Here is a 21,894-nt window from a genome sequence, read left to right as displayed (position 1 = left end):
CTGTCCGTGTGCCCGTAGGTGCTTGTTTTGGGATAGCCAGTGTAGGCTGAAATTATACCCGTGCCAAGTTCCAGGTCTACTGCGCATGTGCGCTCGAGAAATATTTTAACTTGCCACAAAGTGAAGCAAACCCCTCAATTCACCTGGCTGGTCCTTAGCGGTTGCTCCTCCATCTGTAAACGTGGGGATCCGACCTATGTGGGGCAAAAGAGAGCATGAAAGGTTCCGGGTGCCTCGGATGGAAGTCAGGCTCATGTGTGGAAGAGCTGAGCGCGAGGAGCAGGCTGCGACTTGAACCCTCCTCTGCCGCTCACTGAGACAGACCATGCGCTTTGAAGCACCATCTCCCAGAGCCACAGCCCTTCCTGGCTAAGGTGGGCAGAGCGATAGGAGGCCGAGGGAGCGCGGGCCGGGAGGGCTGTGTGGGGAGATTGCACAGGGTGTAGCCGGCACCAGGCTCGAGGGCGGGAAACCGCACAGTGGCGCAGCAGGTGTGGGCTGCAGACCTTCCAATCCCGCAGACGTGGCATCAAGGCAGGCTTTAATTCCTATTTAGGGCCTTATGCTTGCGTGCCTGACTGACTGATTGACTGCAGCGCCAGACGCAGGGCCGCGGCCCCTCCAAGACCGTGCACGTGCAAGAAAGAGGCTGTATACTTCAGGATTTACAGCACGGTAACGAGGGACACTAACAACGACTGCCATGGGCCACAGCCCCCCCCCCCCCATTATACAGACTTTGGCTTCACAAAGACTCTGGCATCTCGCAAGCATGTTTTCTCACAGTCTGTGGTGTCGCATAAAGACTATACGCCGCCGCAGCGCTACACACACGGTTGTAGCATCACACTCTCCCTCTCGAGTTCGATGGACAGGCAGCGGCAACCCACACCATTCAGTGTGTACAGAAGCCCACTATCTGGAGCACGTCTCACTCTCAAACAAAAGCGCAAAGTCTACTGCTGTAGCATCATACACAGACGCCTCTCACCGTAGTATTATCACACAATGTCAAAGGCATTAGTTACAGACACGCACGCAGAAAGTCCCACCGGCATCTCAAAGTACACCGTACAACATGGGGCATCAAACAAAGTGCTTGGCACTCGGACGAACACATGTGGCATCTGTCACTAAGTCCATTGCATATCTCTCGCTCTACTCACTCACATAGTCCTGTTGTGTTATCATACGGTATCAAAGAAAACTCAATGACATTTGACGCACAGGCTGTGGAATGAGACAACCTTCAACATCCATCTCATTGCCAAGCAGTGTGCAGTGTCACCAAATGTGCTGTATCACAGGCAATCCAAGACACTAGACACACAGTCTAAGGCATGACACACATACTCAAGCAATATCTGCCGCATCTCACGCGTGGAATATCATACAGTATGTGTAGAATCACACCATTTCTCAGATGTGGATCAAAAAGTGTACACAAGAGTCTAGATGTAGCCACAGAACTGGGACCGTTATGGCCTGTGGCTGAGTCTCCTCAGCTCTGCTGGTCTTTAAAGGCACAGGTCTGCTTTCCCATTTGACTCAATTTATGAGCTAATGGGTGCTCAATTGGCAATCAACGGGCCTAAAACTGGTATAACTAAAGAAGCATAGAATGTGGAAGGAACCCCCAAACACATGCAGTGGATAGAAAAAGCCTAAACACTTGTGTGAATGTGCTAGCAGGACTATGCTTTATTTAGTTGTTATGCACCTATTCATGTAGACTGTAGCTTTGCTCGCCAATGTCTGCACATTGTACATGGCCTCCGCTCTGGACATCAGCCTGCGCGGCGTATATGAAGTTTCACCTATGCATGCACAATGTATAACTCTGGTCACCGAAGCTTGCACAGTAATGTATTATCACATATGCAAGGCCTTTTTATTGATTTAGGATTTGGATCACAAACTAGGTCCACAGAATATGTTTGCAATTTTCGTTACAAAATAAGAACAATTTACAAATAACATTTATACAAAAAAATGCATTTCAAAACAGATCTAGAGTAACTGTGATATGACCTTTAAAACTGCTGGTTTCAAAATGTCCCATACTTAAAGTGGAAAGCAGTGGAGGAACGAGATACAAAAATGTAATAAGCACAATTCCAATTAAACAAAAGGGAATGTTTCCAGGGGATTCCTTCATCAATAGCTTGCGATTACTAGGTTTTACAGCTTAGAAATTAATTAGGGGACTCATACCCGCAATTTCCCAACAATAAAAGATTTAAGACCTTCTAAAATATCTTTAACAAACATTTTAAAAATGTATATTCCATCCAAAAGCATTTCATTTACTGGTGTGGTGATAAGAGTGCCACTAACGAACGTACATTACGCTTACAAAAATAAAGGTCTCACCTATGCCTGTACATAGTCACTGTTTATGTGTTTAGCACATCTACCGCCTCCCTGTAGGTTTGCTCAGCATCTTTGATTCTACCCCCGACAAGGTGAAATGAAATGACATGAAATGAAATAATAATGATTTTTATAGAGCGCACATAGTTGCCCTGAGGCGTCCAAGCGCTAAGACTAAGAGTGTTAACTGGGGGGACATATAATGGGGAAAGCTTTATTTATTAAATAAGAATGTTTTTAGTTGTTTCCGAAAAAATGTCAATTCCGGATTGGACCTAAGATGAAGAGGGAGATCGTTCCATAATTTAGCAACATTAAAGGGAAAGGAACGACCTCCAGCTCTGGTTCTTCTGATCTTGGGCACTACAGCCAAAAAGCGTTGGATGAGCTTAATTGTCTTCTGGGATGGTATGGGGTGATTAAAGGGATGTTAATTACTGGGCCCTTCTCCCAGAAAGCCTGATGGGCAATGCAGAGGGACTTGAAGCTAATTCTATCCTTAACGGGAAGCCAGTGCAGTTTCTTCAGGCCAGGTTTGGCAGACGTCCTGCGTGGGATTCACAGTAACGTGCGAGCAGCGCAATTTTGAATTAACTGCAGCTTTCGCAGAGTAAAGTCCAGAGCTCCTAAGTAGAGGGCATTTCCAAAATCCAAACGTGATTGGATCAAACCCTGAATCACCATTTGTCTGGCTATAAAAGGTAGAAGAGGAAGGATTTTCTTGAGAGTTCTGAGTAAGCCGAAACAGGTCGAGGCTAGCCTGGTGGCCTGGTAGTCAAATGTCAGGGCCTTATCAAGCCAGATACCCAGACTCTTGATGGCGACTTTAGGTACAGGTGGCGGGCCTAAGTTGGGAGGCAAAGTGGAACTGATAGATGCTGGGGCTGTCCTACCCAGTAGCATGAGCTCTGTCTTGTCCCCATTAAGTTTGAGACAAGACAGAGTCATCCAGCTTTTTACCTTCTCCAGGCAACCTACCAGGTCCACCTTAGTGGGATAGTCATTTTCCTGTGCCAATGAGACCACCAGCTGAGTATCGTCCGCATAGGTAACGATCTTAATACCATACGGTCGGACGATCTCATCCAGTGGTCTCATATAGACGTTAAATAACGTCGGGCTCAGGGACGAGCCCTGTGGGACTCCACAGCCAAGGGGTTTACTGGAGGAGATACTATTTTCTTCATATACCTGGAAGGTTCTGCCACTGAGAAATGACTTGAGCCATTCCAGTGCCCTACCTGATATTCCAGTGTCATATAGACGCTGCAGTAAAATTTTGTGATTTACAGTGTCAAAAGCAGCGCTTAGATAGAGGAGGATGACTGCCACTGATTCTCCTCGATCCAAGATTTTCCTGGTTTCCTCCATGAATGCCAACAAGGCAGTCTCTGTTCCATGTTTGGGGCGGAAAACCGTCTGCGACGGGGCAAGCAGGCAATTGCTCTCAAGGAAGTTTGTTATGAGGCCGTTTATATACTTCTCGACAATTTTGCTAGCCCACGGGACCAAGGAGATGGGGCGGTAATTGCCTAAGTTGTTAACATCCATATTGGCTTTCTTTGCAAGTGCCCGCACCATAGCCTGTTTCCACGCAGGTGGTACCGTGCTAGTGGCAATTGAGGCGTTCAGTACTTCTAGCAGGGTAGGAAGGGTGGTCCGAGTAACGGTGACCAATATGCGTGGGGGGGCAGGGTCACTAGGGGATCCCGATTTCACTTGCGTCATTAGAGTGGCAAGTGATTCTGAATGTAATAGGGGAAACTCACGTAGCCAGGGTGATTGACTACACATAGTGCTCTGTACAAAAGTCATCGGAGTGTTCATTGGGCCATTTAAATCAGTCTGAGGAGAAAGATGAATAAATGCGATCAATTTTATGAAAAAAGAAATCTGCTAAATCGTCACAGCGGGCTTGTGAATTGTTGCTAACAGACAGGGATTGAGGAAGTTTGGTGAGGGTTTTCACAATCTGATAGATCTCTTTTGAATTGGAATTGCATTCCGTGATTTTTTGTGTGTAATACACAGCTTGTGCACTCTTTATCACCTTTTTGTAATTTCTGATAGCTTCTCTGTAAATGGTTTTTTCTAACTCGGCGTACCCCAGGCGCCATTTTCTTTCTAATCTCTTGCAGTGAAATTTTTTCTCCCGGAGCTCCGCCGAGTACCAGGGAGCAGTAGGTCTGGATCTTTTTAATGTATTTTTTTTGACAGGCAATATGATATTAAGTGATTGTGTTATCCAGTTGTTAAAATTGGCATATGCTGTTAGGGGGTCTTGGGTAGCTAAGGGCTTTGTGGTCTCTAGCTTATTCACCCACTGGTCTAGTGAAAGTCTAGACCAGTTCCGTGCTTCCCGTAATCCTGGGGTAAGTACAGGAGTGTCATGCGTTTCCCACCTAAAAGGGACTAACCAATGGTCCCTCCATGGGAGGGCCATCGGAGTTTCAACCACCAGATTAGGGCAGTTGCTAAACACCGGGTCTAACAGGTGGCCTTTTACATGTGTGGATGATAGGACACACTGGTCCATCTGCAACGCAGAGAGATCTGCAATTAGCTCTTGCGCCACAAAGTTAGTTGACTAGGGAGTGCTAGGGAGTGACTAGGGAGTGCTAGGAAGTGACTAGGGAGTGCTAGGAAGTGACTAGGGAGTGCTAGGAAGTGACTAGGGAGTGCTAGGAAGTGACTAAGGAGTGCTAGGAAGTGACTAGAGAGTGCTAGGGAGTGCAGAGTGCTAAGAGGTGTGGAGTTACTAGGGAAGCTAGGGAGTGCTAGGAAGTGCACAGTGCTAGGGAGTGTAGAGTAACTAGGGAGTGCTATGGAGTTCTAGAGACTGCAGAGATTAAGCTAGTAACAATGTAAGTGACAATGCCATTTTTTTATCTGTTTTCTAAACCAACACATAAATAAAAATTTTGTCATTAACAATGCCAATAGCTCAAACCTTTCCAAAGGCGAAACCATTGCATTGAAAATGCTTGTTTTTAGTAGTAGCGGTATCACATCTTGCAATGTCACCATATGGAAGTGTTCGAACAGTATGTATTGATCGAGTGGACGTAGATCGAGAATGGGCTGTAGCGAGTCGTACTTTAGAATGAGGAACTAAAGGCAGTAAACTACTTGTTGTGATATTTGTGTGGGACTAATACTATAGCCCCTTTTTGCAATAATACCTTTCCTTCTTCCCTCAGCGGATGTAGAGGCTGTGGATTTAAGATGTGACGTTTTGGTGGGGTATTTGTTGGCTGTTGTGTCAGCTCCTAGGCAATGTCCCAGTTTGATTATTTGTAATACCCATTAGTCTGATGCGACAGGTGGCCACAACTGGTGGAATTGTTGCAGCCTTCCCCCAACAGGTGTTTCGTGGTCAGGAGGAAGTGTGGGTAAGTCACTTCTTTAGTGGAGTGTAAGTGTCCTAGTTGGGGGTACCTCTACAGCTATTTTTGTAGTTGCCTTTATAGTATTCATGGCTCTGCCGGTGGAACTACAGCTGCTGGCACGGATAGGATGGATTTTCAGGGGTAGATGCTATTGCTGCCCCTCTGCCTGGTAACACAGAAAGGGCAGTTGCTTTTGAGGTGTTGTCTCTAAGGCACCCATTGATTTTGCTGTGTCTTTGTTGGTTTTCCCAAGTTGTGTGCACAGCAGGCCCAAAGAGGTTTTCCCCATTAAATGGGCAGTTGAGAATGTGCAGCTGCACCTCGGGTTTGAACCCTGATATGCGCAGTCACGCATGTCTGCAGAGAATGATGGATGCGTTAATGTCCCTTTCAGCAGTGTCTGCACCATCTAGTGCACGCTTGATTGTTGCACTGGATTTCTGCATGCCCTCGCTTACCAGGTCATCCTCTTGCTTCTTATATTCATCTGGGAGATGTTGCAAGAGTTCCTGCATTTTGTCCCAGGTAGCCCTCATAGCTGGAGAGCAGCTCAAATGAGTTCAATCATCCAGCGATTGGCATGGCCTGTTGCCACCCGTTTTCCTGCAGCATCAATTCTTTTACTTCCTTTATTTGGAGGAGCCGATTCTACAGTGCCCTGTACTGCAGCTGTTTTCCTGGTAGTGGTGACAAGGGAGTCTGCTGAGAGGTGCCCACGTATGCAAATTGGGTCAGTTGGTGGCAGCCTGTATTTCTTTTAAGTGCATAGTGTCAGGACCATAGATTTGACTGGACCCTAAAGATCTCTGGATACATTGGGCACAGATCCTATCAACAACATATATTGGAGAGTGCGCTCTGTGTGTGCACGTATTTCAACCAGGAAGTCTGTTTGCTCCTCAGTGGTGTGCAGTGAGAGCTTCTGGTACTCTGTATGACAATGTGGTATGAGGATGCGTCAGCTGGTTATGACACTTTGTTGGTACTGGCAGCTCCATGTCGGAGTACGGTAGGACCACGTCAGTCATCCCACAGATCTGGGCTGTGGTGGGGTGTCCTGTGTTCCCTGAGAATCTGTGTCCTGGATCTCCCCGTCTTCTTGTGGAGAGGGCAAGTATGTTTGTGGCGACTCTGGGGAGTTGTAAGTCATTGAGCTTGTGGCCCTGTGTTCTTGTGCCAACATTTTTGGTGGAGGCAGTGTGAGAGTGTGGGAGTGTGAGTGTGTGTATCGCCAGGTAATAAGTCCCCAGCGTCTAGGATCTGTTTGTGTCATTCACTGGATCTCCTGTCGCACTTACTCTACCACAGGCCGATTTGGCATTGAATGCTGAAGAGCTCTGAGGCAATCCATCCATGCCCAGTAGTGCAAAATGTTTTTATTTTTTTAAAGGAACCGTTAAACATGCGCAATACTGTAGAGGGGGAGGAGAGAAGACGCACAAGGGCGATAATGAAATGTATTCAGAGAAAAACAACTTGCAGAGTCCAGGACCAACACTAGATGGCAAGAGTATGTATAGCATGTGCATCTGCAGCCAGCACATGCTATGAAAACTGCATTAGCTATAAACGGGTAGGCACAATAGAAAATATTGAATACAGTCCTGTTTACCACTCAACCTTCCTGCTCTCCATGACACTAGGTCCAATTTTGAGTTCTATGCTGCACTCCCTGCAACAATAGCTACGAACACAACCTACAGCTGTCCTCTGACCTTTCATCCATCCCAACATACTGTGCTCACCAAACCACTCTGCAACTCTTCCCTGGTCCATATGCCATTTTCTTTTTCCCATTATACTTCACAAATTCCCTTCAAGCTACTTTTCAATCCACTGTTGCTGTAAAGTTACCTTTTTGTTTTGAGGTGGCAGCTGTGTCTGTCAGAGCACGTTATTCATCTGCAGCACACATTCCTCTCACTGCACCCTTTTGTCGCATCTGCAAGAGATCATAGATACATTAATAACTGCCTGGGGGGTGATTGAGGGCACTGAGGAGTTTAAAAAAGGGGAACAGCAACAAAGTCCATGCTAATAGGCTGGAAGCTCTATGTGGGTTCATGGACAGCAAAGTGGACATTTCTGCAGGCATGGATAATTTACTGGAAGCACTCAGTTCGATCATAGTTAGTGAAGAAGTTTTAGTCACCAGCTTTGGACACAAGACAATGGACTAGGAACTCTTTTAAACAGGAGGTTCCTGCAGGAGGGGAGCATTTGAGGTCAGTCTGTGGCTTGACCTGGGAAAAAGGGGAGTAGGAATCAAATTGTGATAATACAAAGGAGGTTATTGGTGGGACAATCAACACAGAGTCTCAGAGTCGCGTACATACTTCTAGGTGGCAAAAACTGTTAATCGAGGGGAAGCTCTTTTGGGGTAAAGAAATGAAGACCACCTTAAGAGTACAACCAGGTTACCTTGTCATGCCTTGTTGTAAAAGGTTGACATGTTGTGAGGCACTGCAGGAATCTCACCTCATCAAGTTCACGCTGGGTCTCGTCTTCCATGCGTCGGATATCCGCCATTGTCAAATCAACCCATCGGTCCAACCAACAAAAGAGCTGCCGGTGGAAGTTGGTAAAAAGTCGCTTTTCTTGCTGAAGAAGGAAAGAGAGTGGAAGTGAGAGTGTTGACAATCAGAGGTGGTGTCAGGAGTAGTGTATGGAAAGTCATAGAGAAAACAGGTTATATGGAGGTAAAGAGAGTCAGTGAGCATGAAAAACAATTGTTACTTACCTGTAAACGGTGGCTCTCCAGTATTGGTGTTTTTCATAGATTCACATGCTTGAATATTCCCCGTCGTCGAAGTGGGAGCCCCACGGTAAATAAAGTAGCAATAAAACCAATCATATATGTATATAAAAACAATTATATACATCCTAAAACCATAAATACTCATAAGTACCAAGGTTAGCATTAACACACAGAACTACCTTAGAAGAAAAAAGGGCACTTTAATAGCATATCCATGTTGTTATGCTGGTCCAAACTACAGCCAATCCGGCGCAAGCACCCTCTAGAACCTACCCCTCAGAGGCTCAGGCCCTCAGATCAGCACTAGAGTAACAAAAGAGTCTAGGAGGAGAAAAGAACCTCTGAGGGGAGGTGGGTGGGTCGCATGTGAATCGACGAAAGACACCAAAACTGGAGAACCACAGTTTACAGGTAAGTAACAATTGTTCTTCTCCTGTATTGGGGTGTCTGTCATAGATTCACATGCTTGAATAGAATAGTGAGCAGTAATAGCTGGCCGCAAGAAAGAACAGCAGTGCAGTGGCATAAAATGCAATGAAATAACATAATACTGCCAGACAGATAGCAACCCATACAGGCGGAGGTAAGGAAAGAGGCTCACCTTATTTAAAAAGATTTCGAAGCACAGCTTGGCCCACTGCAGTATCAACTTTGTTGATCGTCTCTAGGCAGTAGTGCTTTGTGAAAGTGTGCCTGCTGGACCACGTAGCTGCTCGACAGATTTGGTCAATCGGCACACCAGCAAACAAGGCCTTAGAGGATGACATCGCCCTGGTCGAATGAGCTCACACTGTAGATTGAAGAGGCTTGCCGGCCTTCTGAGGACAGAATGAGATTGCTGAGGAAATGCAACATGCAATAGTTGGCTTGGTAACAGAACGCCCCTTGTGCATGCGTCCATAAGCAACGAATAGTTGATCAGACCTACGAAAGGGTGCTGTCCTGTCGATGTAGAATTTAAGGCATCTCTTAACGTCTAATGAATGCAAACGTTGCTCCGCCGGAGATAGAGGATTAGCGAAGAAAGTCTTTAAGAACACTGGTTCATTGAGGTGAAAATCAGTTGGCACCTTAGGCATGAATGCCGGGTTGGTGCGAAGTACAACACAGTCCGATTTGAATTGAAGGAAAGGAGGCTGAATGGTAAAGGCTTGGATATCACTCACGCGAATTGAGGAGGTCAGGGCGAGAAGGAGAGAAACCTTCCAGGTCAAAAATGCCAAATCCGCTTTGTGGATGGGCTCAAAAGGCGCCTTCATCAATTGAGCCAAAACAACATGCCAGGTAGGAGGAGGACGCTGAATGGGCGGGAACATCCTGAACAGTCCCTTGAAAAACTGTCGAATGATTCTGGAAGAGTAGAGAGAGGAAGACCCATCCTGCCAAAAACGAGATATTGCCGCTAGGAAGACCTTCAAAGTGGAGTGGGAAAGTCCTGATTGAGCCAACTGCAGAAAGAACGGCAGAAGCTGAGCAGGAGAAGAGTGCACGGGGTTGATGTTGGCAGAAGCACACAAGTGACAGAACCTTTTCCACTTTAGCTTGTAAGTCTTTACTGTGGACGGAGCCCTCGCATTGGCAAGAACGTCTCTACATGCCGGTGTAATATTCAAGTGGGCAAATTCAAGGTGCTCAGGTTCCAGGCCGATAATTTGAGAGAGAAGGGGTCCGGATGGCAGATCTGACCCTTGTCCATTGTGAGGAGATTCGCTTGAGGGCGAAGGAGGATTGGTTCGCACTGTGAGAGAAGCAGCATTTCCGAGAACCACGCTTGTCGAGGCCATCTGGGAGTGATCAGGAGTATGTGGCACGGCTGCCTCCGCATTTTCCACAACACTCGAGGAACCACCGGGATCGGAGGAAAAGCGTAGGCGAATAGATTGCACCAGTCCATCAAAAAGGCATTCCTGCACGACCCTCGGTGGGGAAGCCAAGTTGCATAAGACGGGCATTTCCGGTTCACAGGGCTTGCAAAAAGATACATGTTTGGGCGACCCCACAGCCGAAAGATGAAGTCTAGAGTCGGCTGATGCAACTCCCACTTGAGGTTCGAGGGCGCGGACGTGCTGAGGGAATCCGCCAAGATGCTGGAGATGCCTGGTAGGTGAACCGCTGTCCGAGTAATCTGGTGACGGAGATGCTCTGTGCCAGCTGAGAGAGGAGTGGTGACTTGGTGCCGCCCTGTTTGTTTAAATAGTGCATACTGGTGGTATTGTCGGTTGAATGAGCACTGATTCTCTCTGAAGTAGAAGACGGAAAAATGGCCATTAGTTCCAGTCTGTTGATGTGCCAGGAACTTTGAGACTGGGTCCACTTGCCCTTTACGGATAGCCCCTGAAGATGTGCGTCCCAACCTTCCAGGGAGGCATCCGTGGTAAGGACGAGCTCTGGATCGATGGTCAGGAAAGAAGTACCGGCAGCGATGTTGGATGGTTGAGCCCACCAGCAGAAAGCGGACCTCATTTGGGCGGTCACCAAGACCACATCATTGAAAGAGCCGGTGACCTGACGCCACTGTTTGTCCAGTTCCTCCTGAATCGGACGACTCTTGAGCCTGCAATTTAGGATCAGGGAGATGCAGGAGGACGCCATCCCGAGAAGAGTTCAACACACGAACTGAAACGGACCCTTTTAAACGGATGAGAGCCACTAGGCGTAGAATCCGCAGCTGACGTTCGTGACACGAATGCCTTCGCCAGCGAAGTATTCAGAGTAGCGCCTAGAAAGGTCCTGCAGGGAGCTGGATCGACCGGAGACTTCTCGGTGTTGATGGACAGACCTAGGGAGTGAAATAGAGACTGACAGAAAATAGTGTCCAGAGACACCTGATGACGAGACTGCGACTTGATGAGACAGTCGTCCAGATAAGTAAAAATTTGAACACCCTTTAAACGTAGATATGCCAACACCAGGGACAGGACTTTCGCGAAGACGCGATGGGCGGAACTAAGGCCACAAGGTAGAACCTTGAACTGAAAATGTCTCCGCCCTACCAGGAAGCGCAAGAACTTCCGGTTCCTTGGAAGTATCGGCACGTAGAAATAGGCGCCCTGGAGATCGATGGTGGTCAGGAAGTCTCCCTTCGAGAGAAGGCAGAGAATTTCTGTGAGCATGCGGAAGGATTGGCATTTCAGGTACTTGTTTAGGGCCCTTAAGTCGAGGATCGTACGCCATTCGCCGGACTTCTTGAAGACCAGGAAAAAACGGGAATAGAATCCCATCCCCTTCCGAGATTTGGGAACCACTTCGATGGCACCTTTCTGAATAATAAGTCTAATTTGTTGAAAGAGCTCCTCGAGGTGAGCTGGAGGTGGACCAGTTGGAGGAGTGTTTGGAGGGAACATGACAAACTCCAAAGCATGGCCTTTAGACACAATGTCTAGCACCCAACGGTCCGAAGTGATTAGAGACCAAATGGAAAAGAAAAGAGAGATTCGACCTCCAACTTTGAGAGGGGAAGGAAAGTCATTGCTTCTTAGAAGTGGAGCCTCTGTAGGAAGACTTGTGAGTGGAGACAAAAATAAATAGGAAATCGGTCAGGGCGACCTTTCGGGATGCAGTGCGGACCAGGGCAGTGCGAGGGGATGGTTCAGTGTGGGCGAAACCGCAAGGCTGTAGCTCATTACGCCCTCACAACCTTTGCAGTTTATAGTTTTTAGTCAAGCGTAGTTTATCTGTCGAGAAAATTTACATTCACAGATATATGTGAACATGTAAAGGCATCAACTGCTTTATATTGTGTATGTGGATAAATGCATATGGTTTACATGTATGAATTCACATATATGCATTTTCTGTAGGGGCACGCATGCCTGCATTTCAGTGTCCAATCCAATTCATCCTACGTACGAGAGTACACACATTTTAAGAGCATGTCAAATTGGGGAAATCACTTTGCCCAATAGAAGTACAGTCTTGAAATACTGACCCTTTTGGCCACTCGCAAGCAGTGGGAACTCCAGGGAATATTTTGCAATTTTATAACATCTGCCGGTCTGTCTGTGTGTGTGTTTTTGAAACATAAATAAAACGCGTTGTTATTTGCAATGTCAATAGCTCAAACTCGCGTAAATACGCAACCTATTGCATTGCAAGTGCAATAGGTTTCGCATTTGCGAGAGATTGAGCTATTGGCATTGTAAATGACAATGCCATTTATTTATCTGTTTTCAAAAACAAAACATTAATAAAAATGTTGTCATTTACAATGCCAATAGCTCTAACTTTTGCAAAGGCGAGACCGTTGCATTGTAAATGCTTGTTAATGGTTTGAAATGAGTCGTCCACATGCTGGCCAAAGAGCGATTCGCCGTCATAGGGCATGTCAAGGATTTTCGCCTGAACCTCCTGGCGAAAAGAGGTGGATCGAAGCTAGCGATGACAACTTAAAATAGATGCCCCTGTAAGCTGACGAAAACCAGTGCACGCAATGTCCACAGAGCAGTCGATAATCTCCGATGACGCTCTTTCCCCCTCTTGAAGAATCTTGAGAGCATCCGCTCTTGAAGGCTCAGGAATGAGGTCGATAAAAGTGGACATATCCGACCACATTTGGCGGTCGTAACGACCCAGAAAGGCCAGTGAATTTGCCGCTCTCACGGTGGTAGAAGCCATAGTGGAAAATGTTCGCCCAATGGCGTCAAGACGACGTCCCTCACGATCAGGAGGCACGGAAATAGGAGAAGATGGATTCCTGGAATGGCGCTGCGCAGCCTGGGTTATCACGGAGTCTGGTTTAGGTTGCGCTACAAGGCAAGCTGGAGAACCTTGGGGTGCCCTGTATTTTTTCTCTAAACGTGGTAGAAGCGCCGGAATAGGATATGGCGCCTGCATCAGCTTCTCACCTTTGTTCCAGAAGAAGTCATTTATGGGCACTGCACGGACCTGTTTAAGAGGCTGACTCTTGAAGTCATAAAGAAAACAATCTTCATCCTTCGAAACCATAGGGAGTTTGAAGCGTAACGCCGCCCTTTCCATAAGTTGGTGAAAACTAGCGATATCAACAGGAGGAGAATCCCCAGGACCCGAGGGAGGCGGTGACGGTGTTTGGATCTGATAATCGTCCCAATCCGCCATGGTCCCATCATCATCTACTTCGCCATCTTCCCGATCCGGGCGAACATCATCATCCTCATCAACAGCTGCCTGACTCTGAACATATGGCGCAGATGGCTCCGGCAGTGCAGTAGACGAAGGAGCCGCTGTAGTTGAAGGCACCCTAGGCTGAGGAGATCCATGGTGAGACGGTGGAAAACGTCTATTATAATCCTCCAACATGTACTGGAGATTAGAAATGAGGGAGAGCGGTATTTGTGCTGGGGGAACCTGTGTAGACAGTTCCTCGTCATGAAATTGATGACCCTCCTGATCGTCCTCATAATCCTGACATTTGATGACCAGCTCCGAATGGGCTTCAAGTTGCCCGAAATCTATCATCTTCCTCCTCATCAGAAGCAGAGTCATGCTCCGAACCCGTGGCAAAAAGAGGTGATGGAGGCTGAGAGTGTCGTGGAAGCGGAAGCTGATCCAAAGAAACATTTCGACACTGGAGCAGAGGGTCAACAGGAGGAGTCACGGAGCTGGATGTTGAAATTGGCATCAGAGGTAATGATGTAAAAAGTAGACGTCAACGGGACAACCACAGCCGACGAAGCCATCGACGACGAGACCACCGCCGTCGATGAGGCCGCCGCTGCCGGAGCCGCCGCGAACGAAGTTGTCGTCGACGGAGCCATCGTCGACGGAGCACCCGCCAGCAAAGAGGCTCTCTTCACAGATGATGTCGACGAGATTCCCTTTTTCGACGTAGACGAGGAAATAGGAATCGTAGACTAGACTGATTTGAGTCTCACACACACCACCGTCAACGCTGAATACGTCGACGCAGCCGCCGTCGACGGCCTACTGGCAGAAGTCGTCGTTACTGTCGTCGTCAAAGAGCCAGAAACGGCAGTTCTCGTCGGACAGATCGTCGACGCTCCAGTCGATGATTTGGCACGTTTTTGTAGCAGAAACATGCATTGAAGGAGCCGTGGACACCTGAGAGTCAGATCTCGGGGGCGTAGGCGTAGCAGGAAGAGGTGGAGACACAGCAGGAGCCTTCTGGAGCTGAAGCTTTCTCTTTTTTAGGAAAGGAGACGGCAAGTCCTGCACACTGCTAGGCTTGGAAGTGGCTCTAGACAACCCAGACGCAAGCTTATCTGCATCAGAAAGAGGTGAATCTTTATACTTCAACCTCTGCAAACACAGAAGGAGACGCCCTTCCCTGTCCTTAAGAGTCTTGGTTGAAAAAGTCCTGCAAATCTTACACTTGCCTACCTCATGTTCTGGATAGAGGCAGTAAATACACTTCTTGTGAGGGTCCTCTGAGAAGAGCCCCAACTTCCCACAAGAAGCACATGGTCTAAAAAGAGATTTCTTACTTGAAGACATCCCAAAAGCTGTAGAAATCCAAAAAGAAGAAGAAAACTGAGCAGAGCTCAGGGAGACTCCCTTCACACGATGTGCAGTAGAAAATCTGAGGGCCTGAGCCTCTGAGGAGAAGGGTCTAGAGGGTGCTTGCGCCTAATTGGCTGTAGTTTGGACTAGCATAACAACATGGATATGCTTTTAAAGTGCCTTTTTTTCTTCTCATGTAGTTCTATGTGTTAATTCTAACCTTGGTACTTATGAGTATTTATGGTTTTAGGATGTATGTAATTATGTTTTTATATACATATATGATTGGTTTTATTGCTATTTTATTTACCGTGGGGCTCCCACTTCGACAACAGGGAATATTCAAGAATGTGAATCTATGAAAGACACCCCAATACTGGAGAAAGATGCATGCATAAAATACAGAGATGTGTTTGAGAGCACAATTCAATGGAAGGACAAAAACAAGCATGGGGAAGAGAAATAATGAGAGGCAGGGGGCGAAAGGAGAGCTGAGCTAGTATAAAGGGAGTTCAAGTGCGGTCTCCTGCACACCAAAATTAAAGTTATTAATTGGAATACTATGCACGACTGATGCAAGGTCACTGACTCTGCTGAATGTTTGTTGCCCCAGGCTTGTGCTTCTTCTCTATGTAAATATTTCTAATTGAAACCCCTTCATCTGGATCTGTGTCTCAATGAGAGAAACATTTATTTTTCTAGCTTTTTCTTCACTATTGTTCCCATCGCTATTTCTTTTATGAAATCGAATGCTTTAACTTTACTTAAATGATGTACTTTTCTTTACCGACAAAGAGCTGGAAGAGTGATCTAGGGCCCCAAGTAGAACCTCTCTTTTAGAGGCACTACACTTGCTAAAACCTAGTTTCATATTAAAGCTAGACACTCTCCTGTACCTGCTGCAATACTTCTATGAGCTAAAATGGAAAGAAAATATATTTTTCCCTTTTGAAAACTGAGAAGCTATAGATTCACATTATATGTATAACAAGACTAATTTCTGAATGTGATGGTGAAAAATATAGAGAATATGAAAAAGTGTCTACAGTAGGCAGCACTGTGGGTTTTTAGTTGGCTTCATCAATAGTAATACTGACTTGGCCAACGGGTGATGGCGCACAAAGTACTCAAGTTAATAAATATGCTTTCCCTTAGACACCCATTAGATGTCAGGGAACTGCTCAACATATGAATGTGATAGAGGTTCATGCTGTAAAATAAATGATTGCATCCCTTTCCTTCGTCTACCACTATATAAAAATGTCCACCCAGGAGGAATTTCTAGCATAGAAACTGGAGAAAGATCTGAATCTGGTGGTGGCACCCGAGACACTTCTCCCCTCACTCCAGAAAGCTGTGCCAACAAGGCTCTCTTAGTAGACCCTTACATCACAAGGAATAAACTATGCTAGGTAGAGTTTCCATGGAGAGGTTGTGTTACCTTGGCAGTGGAGACCCCAGGCGCATCAGTCAAACCATGTCATGTATTCCCTTCATGGCTCAAAGCTGTTGAATTCCCCCTGAACTCCGAATCCCTTTGGATGGGATAAACACACACAGGAGATTTCAGGGAGATGCACACAAATAAATACTCGAGAAAATTCACGAGTTCCTGCATTAGTATGAAAATTTAGAGTACAAAGATGCTGCAGCGAAGAGGTTTACATAAAGATACGGACTGGATAGGTATCTTATTGTGGACGGTCAAAGTAACACTTCTGAAAAGAAACTGGCACTATCTCCTGAGTATTTCGTTTATTTACTATGCACCCTACATTAACTCAGTCTCTGCTGCCTGAGTGCGTCTTAATTCAGATTTCATATTTCTTTATTCATATTTCCTGAGTTTCCATTGCAAGCCAGAGTCTAAAAAGTCCTGGGTATCATGTGCTGGTCCATATCTGGCTGAGTGGCAGTGTCACATATAATAAACTATCTGTTTGAAAATTGTATCCAAGAGGTCCGCTAGAGGGCATTTACCAGTTGCTTATCATTCTCTTCTCTTAAGTTACATGCTCTTTGCCTGATGGTTAAATATTTATTTATTTATAAAGTTTTATATAGCGCAGACTTGATCCCGAAGGATATCAGAGCGCTTTACAATTTGAGGGAAACGAAGGTAACAGATCAGTTCATGAAACAAATAGGGAATATGCCATTCGAACTACCCTGGCATGATTCCAGAGATTTCACAAATCACACACTGAAATCTATCCAAATGTACCTTCTATAAACAATCCAGACCTTTTCACTGAATCTGAGTATAGACATAAGAAAAGAGTCCTTGAAGAAAGTCTGTAAAGGTATGGTGGAGTTCAGCAGCAGCGCCAAGGAGAGGAGAACAAACCTGGAGGTAATAGAGGGAGGCTTTGAGTGAGGTACAAAGAATGACTGATAAGTCACTCCTATGGCAGGCCTTGACAATCCTGAAGGCAGAGTGTTTCACTCCTATGGCAGGCCTTGACAATCCTGAAGGCAGAGTGTTTTCTTTTGTGTGAGAGGGTGCCCTAGTATGAGCTGAGCCCCACTGCAGCTTTCGGAATCCCTTCTTTATAGTTGTTCTGTGATACAGCCATGCCATATACTTTTAAGTGCATTATAATCCTCGAGGTTAATGCTAACTTTGGAATGGCTTTATCAAAACATGTCCTGTTTGGTGTCAAACACTTTGGAATACTACCCCCCCCCCGCCAGTTCAAGCAGCGGAGGTAGCATTTAATTCTTCAAGAGGGAGAGGACATGTACACACTTTCCCGGTAATAGTTTAAAAGAGCCCCAGCATCACAAAATGGATGCTGCTGCCACAGACACAAGTCTGATCTCCTGCTGCTGGAGGACACTGTGGCAGTGGAGGCTTGGAAAATAGGTTCTCTGTCCAGGGAGGTGCCAGCACCTCCCCAGACAGGTTTTAGTGTATTGGGGCAGGGTGGGTTGCATTCAGTGAATGCTTTTCAGACAGTGCCTGGGGCACACAAGGTGTCCCTGTGCATTTCCCAGTTCAAACCGGTTGCTGGGGCACTCAGACCCAGCTCTGGCGCGAAACTGGACAGTGGGTAACCACCCTCTCCCCATGTCCTCCCATAAGTGGGACCCTAGAGTTAGTCCAACCCCTAAACTTGGTACAAGTATAGGAACCCAGTCCCTAGGACTTTATATTTCCCTGGACGAAACTCTGATACAGAAATCTTGGACCTTCGACATTCCATATCGACTGGAAGACGGAAGAAATCTCCATTGGGGTCAAGGAGTGACTCCCCAGTTCAAACTGGCACCAAAGAAGCATCTTGCCAGTCTGCATTTTCGAGGCTCCCGCCGGATCCCGAAGAATCTGCGACACAGGACACAGACTTGCAGACATCTCCGAGGCTGAGACGAGTCCCCAGTCGAAGCTGAGACCTGTATCAATCAAGTGACGTGGGACCAGAACTCCTGGACATCCTGCACATTTGCTAATGCATCAACTTCCCGAGCTTTCCCGAAGTTGTGCATTGGGCTACTTGTAGTCCAAGCCCTGAGCACCTTTTGCATCAAAGATTGTGGGCCTACACTCCACTAGTGTTCCGTGGGCCCGCTTTCAGCATTTCAGTTTGAGGCGCCTTCGCGATCCCTAGTCTGTTGACTGGTGGGTCCCTACGAAGGACAATCCTTTGTTTCTTGGGCTTCCCTGGTTGCTCCAGACGTGCCCTGACTCCCCTCCAAAGGGTAAGTCCCTCAGACCTTGCTGGTCTGTTCCGAAGCCAATCTTGTTATCCTGTTGCCAAGGCTTGTTGGGTTCAATCGGGATACCGACGCTGCAGCACTCGACATCCTTCGTGGGACAGCTCGAATTCAGCTCCTGGTTGTCGTCGACACCTCCTGGTCCTCATGGATGAAGAGTCCAGCTTCACCTGCATCACTTGAAAGCACCCGACATTGGCTGCCATCTTCTCCTCTCCATTCTTGTCACTGGATAGTTACCCAGACTAGCATTATCATAACCATAAGAAACCATAAAATATTACTGTGTAATAAATACAAAGCCATGAAATAAGAATATTGACATTTACAATATGTTGTAACTATGATAAGAGATTAATAAAGAATTGTAATAAATGAAGACAAAAGGTGTTGAGAAGAAAGAAAGACATAATACATAACAAAGATTGCGAAAAATAAAGTTAGAGAAGCATAGAAGATAAAGTACAAGAAGAGAGAGCAAGTGGCAGAATGTAGTATAGAAAGGAGGAAGAAAAATATAGATCAGAGATAGAAGGGGAGGGGAGAAAAACATATATAATAGAACATTGGAACAAAGATAGAAAGGAGACAGCAAAGCTTACTTTGAAACAAATAAAACAATTAAACAATAATTCTTAGTGCAATATTTGGATAACTAGGAAACTAAATATACAGTGTCAGATTAAGCGATACTAATATTTCCAGAGGTAGGTGCTTAACAATGAGGAAAAGACCTGCAAGAGGTGATTACTATCCAATAAGCAATACAATAGGAGGGATAAATGCGCTTCAAAAGCGGAAAACAGTGTGAACGTGAGATTACACAGTAGCATTAATACAGATATTGCAATAGGAGATATGAAGCAGAAGTAACTACATTATATAATGCAATAAAGCATCAAAATGGGCAATTGAACAGGAAAAATGATATCATTCAGTATCTATAGTGGCAAGTAGAAGGTAGAACAAGAAATCACAGAAATATACAAGTGAACTGGAAAAGAATATTCAGTTAGCCTCTGATGGCTTTTTGAGAGGTGATCTAGATGGGTCTCTCTGTGGTGCATTAGTAAGGGTGGAGATGGAGTGCAGAGCTGAAGCCTTATCCTGAGATCGATTCAGACGAGTGAAATCTCTAACACGTTGTCTGGAATCACTAAATGTGTTTGAGTGTGGTATTGGCAAATTTGGAGATGGAGAAGTAAATGATGGAGGCTGATCACAATGAAAAGATTGGGTTTCCATGTCGTTGGATTTGATGTCATCCAAAAACTGTTGTAAAAGTGCAGGGTCGTAAAATTCTTTAGATTCTTCATTTCTGGTGATACGAAAATGTGCTGGCTCAAACAATCCATATTTGATGTCCATTTGACGCAATTGAGGCCGCATGGAGAGAAATGCCTTCCGTCGCTCGTTCGTCTCTTTCGAAAAGTCTGCAGCTATATGAATAGTATGACCTTGAAAAAGAAAGGAGCCACGTGAGCGAGCCATGGACAAAATTTGTCGAGTTTGTTCATGTCGAAGAAATCAATCAATAATTGGTCTTGGCCGCGCAGAAGAATGTGAACGTAGAGGACCAATTCTGTGAGCACATTGAATCTCAAGAGGAGGAGCAAAGGAGATACCAGTCAGAGTGGGAAGAGTATCATAGAGAAATAACTTCATGTCCTGTTTTTCTATGTTTTCTGGAAATCCAAAAAAACTGACATTGTCTCTACGGCTGCGGTCTTCCAAATCAATGATTTTGCTATGCAAAAAAAGGAAGTCTTGATCTGAACTCGGAACTGTATCCAGTCGGCTCTCCATATCCAGTATTTTAGAATCAATCTTGTCAATCCTTGTATGAAAAGTAGTGAGCTCTGCTCTAATTGACTTAGTTTCTGCAGCCAGTGAGGTCATGGTGATATCTAGCCCCTCCAATCGGCGATTAACCCCAGAAAGTTCCTGCAAGATTTGTTGCATAGTATCAGATAATGTCTTGTCACTCTGAGGTGGTACAGCTTGGGATGGAGGAGGCGATTAGGATACGTTACTTTTCACTGGCAAATTAGGAGTTTGATTTACCACTTCAGTGAAACGAATATGCTACTTACCAGTATGCATCTGTTCTTGGCATGTAGGGCGGCTGACATTCATATCTGTGCATAGATCGCCGCCTAGTGTTGGGTCCGGATGATCGCACATTGTTGTCCTGGAAGAGTCTTCGAAGTATCACGAGATAGGTGGCTCCTCCCCTGGACTACAGTGCCCATGGGCATCGACTTCATCCTCAGATTGTTTTTAGCCATTGTGGCAAAGATGGAGTGTAACTCTGTGAGTGATGACCATGCTAAGAGTATTTGTGAGTGCTGCAGCCGCTACAGGCGCCGGGGAGGAGGGCGGGCGATATGAATGTCAGCAGCCCTACATGCCAAGAACAGATGCATACTGGTAAGTAGCATATTCGGTTCGAGGCATGTGGGCTGCTGAATTCATATCTGTGCATAGAATACATAGCAGTCCCTCCATTAGCGGCGGCCGCCTGTGCCAGCTGCAGCAGTTTGGAAAAGTGTTTTTAGAACAGCCTGCCCTACAGCTGCCTGCTGTTTGGAGTGCACATCTACACAGTAGTGTTTTGTAAATGTGTGTGTGGTAGACCATGTGGATGCTCTACATATGTCCTCTAAAGGAATATTTCCAAGGAAACCCATGGAGGCCCCCAACTTCTGGGTGGAGTGGGCCTGCGGGGGGATCATTAGAGTGCGCTTGGCTTTCTGATAGCAGATATGAATACACTTAACGATCCACCTGGCTATACCAGCCTTGGAAATGGTATTGCCTTTGTGTTGTGGCGAAAAGGCAACAAATAGTTGTTTCGTCTTCCGAAAATCTTTGGTCCTATCAATGTGGTACATTCTCTCCGCAACGGACTCAGGATTTTGGAAGAATACAGGCAGTTCTATAGTCTGGTTGATATGGAACTGTGAAACCACCTTAGGAAGGAACTTAGGGTTAGTGCGAAGCACCACCCTGTTGGAATGAATCTGTATGAATGGCTCTTGGATAGTTAGTGCCTGGAGTTTCCATGTTAAGAACTGAATCTCGCATGAATGCAGTGGTTCAAAAGGTGGACCCATCAGTCTTGTGAAGACCACATTCAGGTTCCATTCAGGAGCTGGTGGGGTCCGGGGAGGAATGACTCGTTTGAGTCCTTCCAGAAAAGCTTTGATGGCAGGCACT

At 46.0% G+C, this 21,894-nt stretch overlaps 1 protein-coding gene across 1 annotated transcript in view; it reads right to left on the bottom strand.

Annotated features, from left to right (window-relative positions):
• LOC147705742 (phosphatidylinositol transfer protein beta isoform-like) overlaps positions 1 to 21,894 on the bottom strand; it is a 276,208-nt gene that overhangs the window by 10,488 nt on the left and 243,826 nt on the right. Inside the window, exons 10-11 of the mRNA XM_086932188.1 lie at positions 8,241 to 8,363; positions 7,617 to 7,704 (exon numbers count right to left, since the gene is read on the bottom strand). Coding sequence (XP_086788314.1) covers positions 7,657 to 7,704; positions 8,241 to 8,363 — 171 coding nt within the window. The 3' untranslated portion in view covers positions 7,617 to 7,656. The remainder of the gene's footprint in view (positions 1 to 7,616; positions 7,705 to 8,240; positions 8,364 to 21,894) is intronic.

The sequence above is a fragment of the Lissotriton vulgaris genome, chromosome 7 (assembly GCF_964263255.1).
Source record: "Lissotriton vulgaris chromosome 7, aLisVul1.2, whole genome shotgun sequence".
Lineage (NCBI taxonomy): Eukaryota > Metazoa > Chordata > Amphibia > Caudata > Salamandridae > Lissotriton > Lissotriton vulgaris.
The sequence above is the reverse complement of the archived record's forward strand: the minus strand, read 5'-3'. Positions and strand labels throughout refer to the sequence as shown.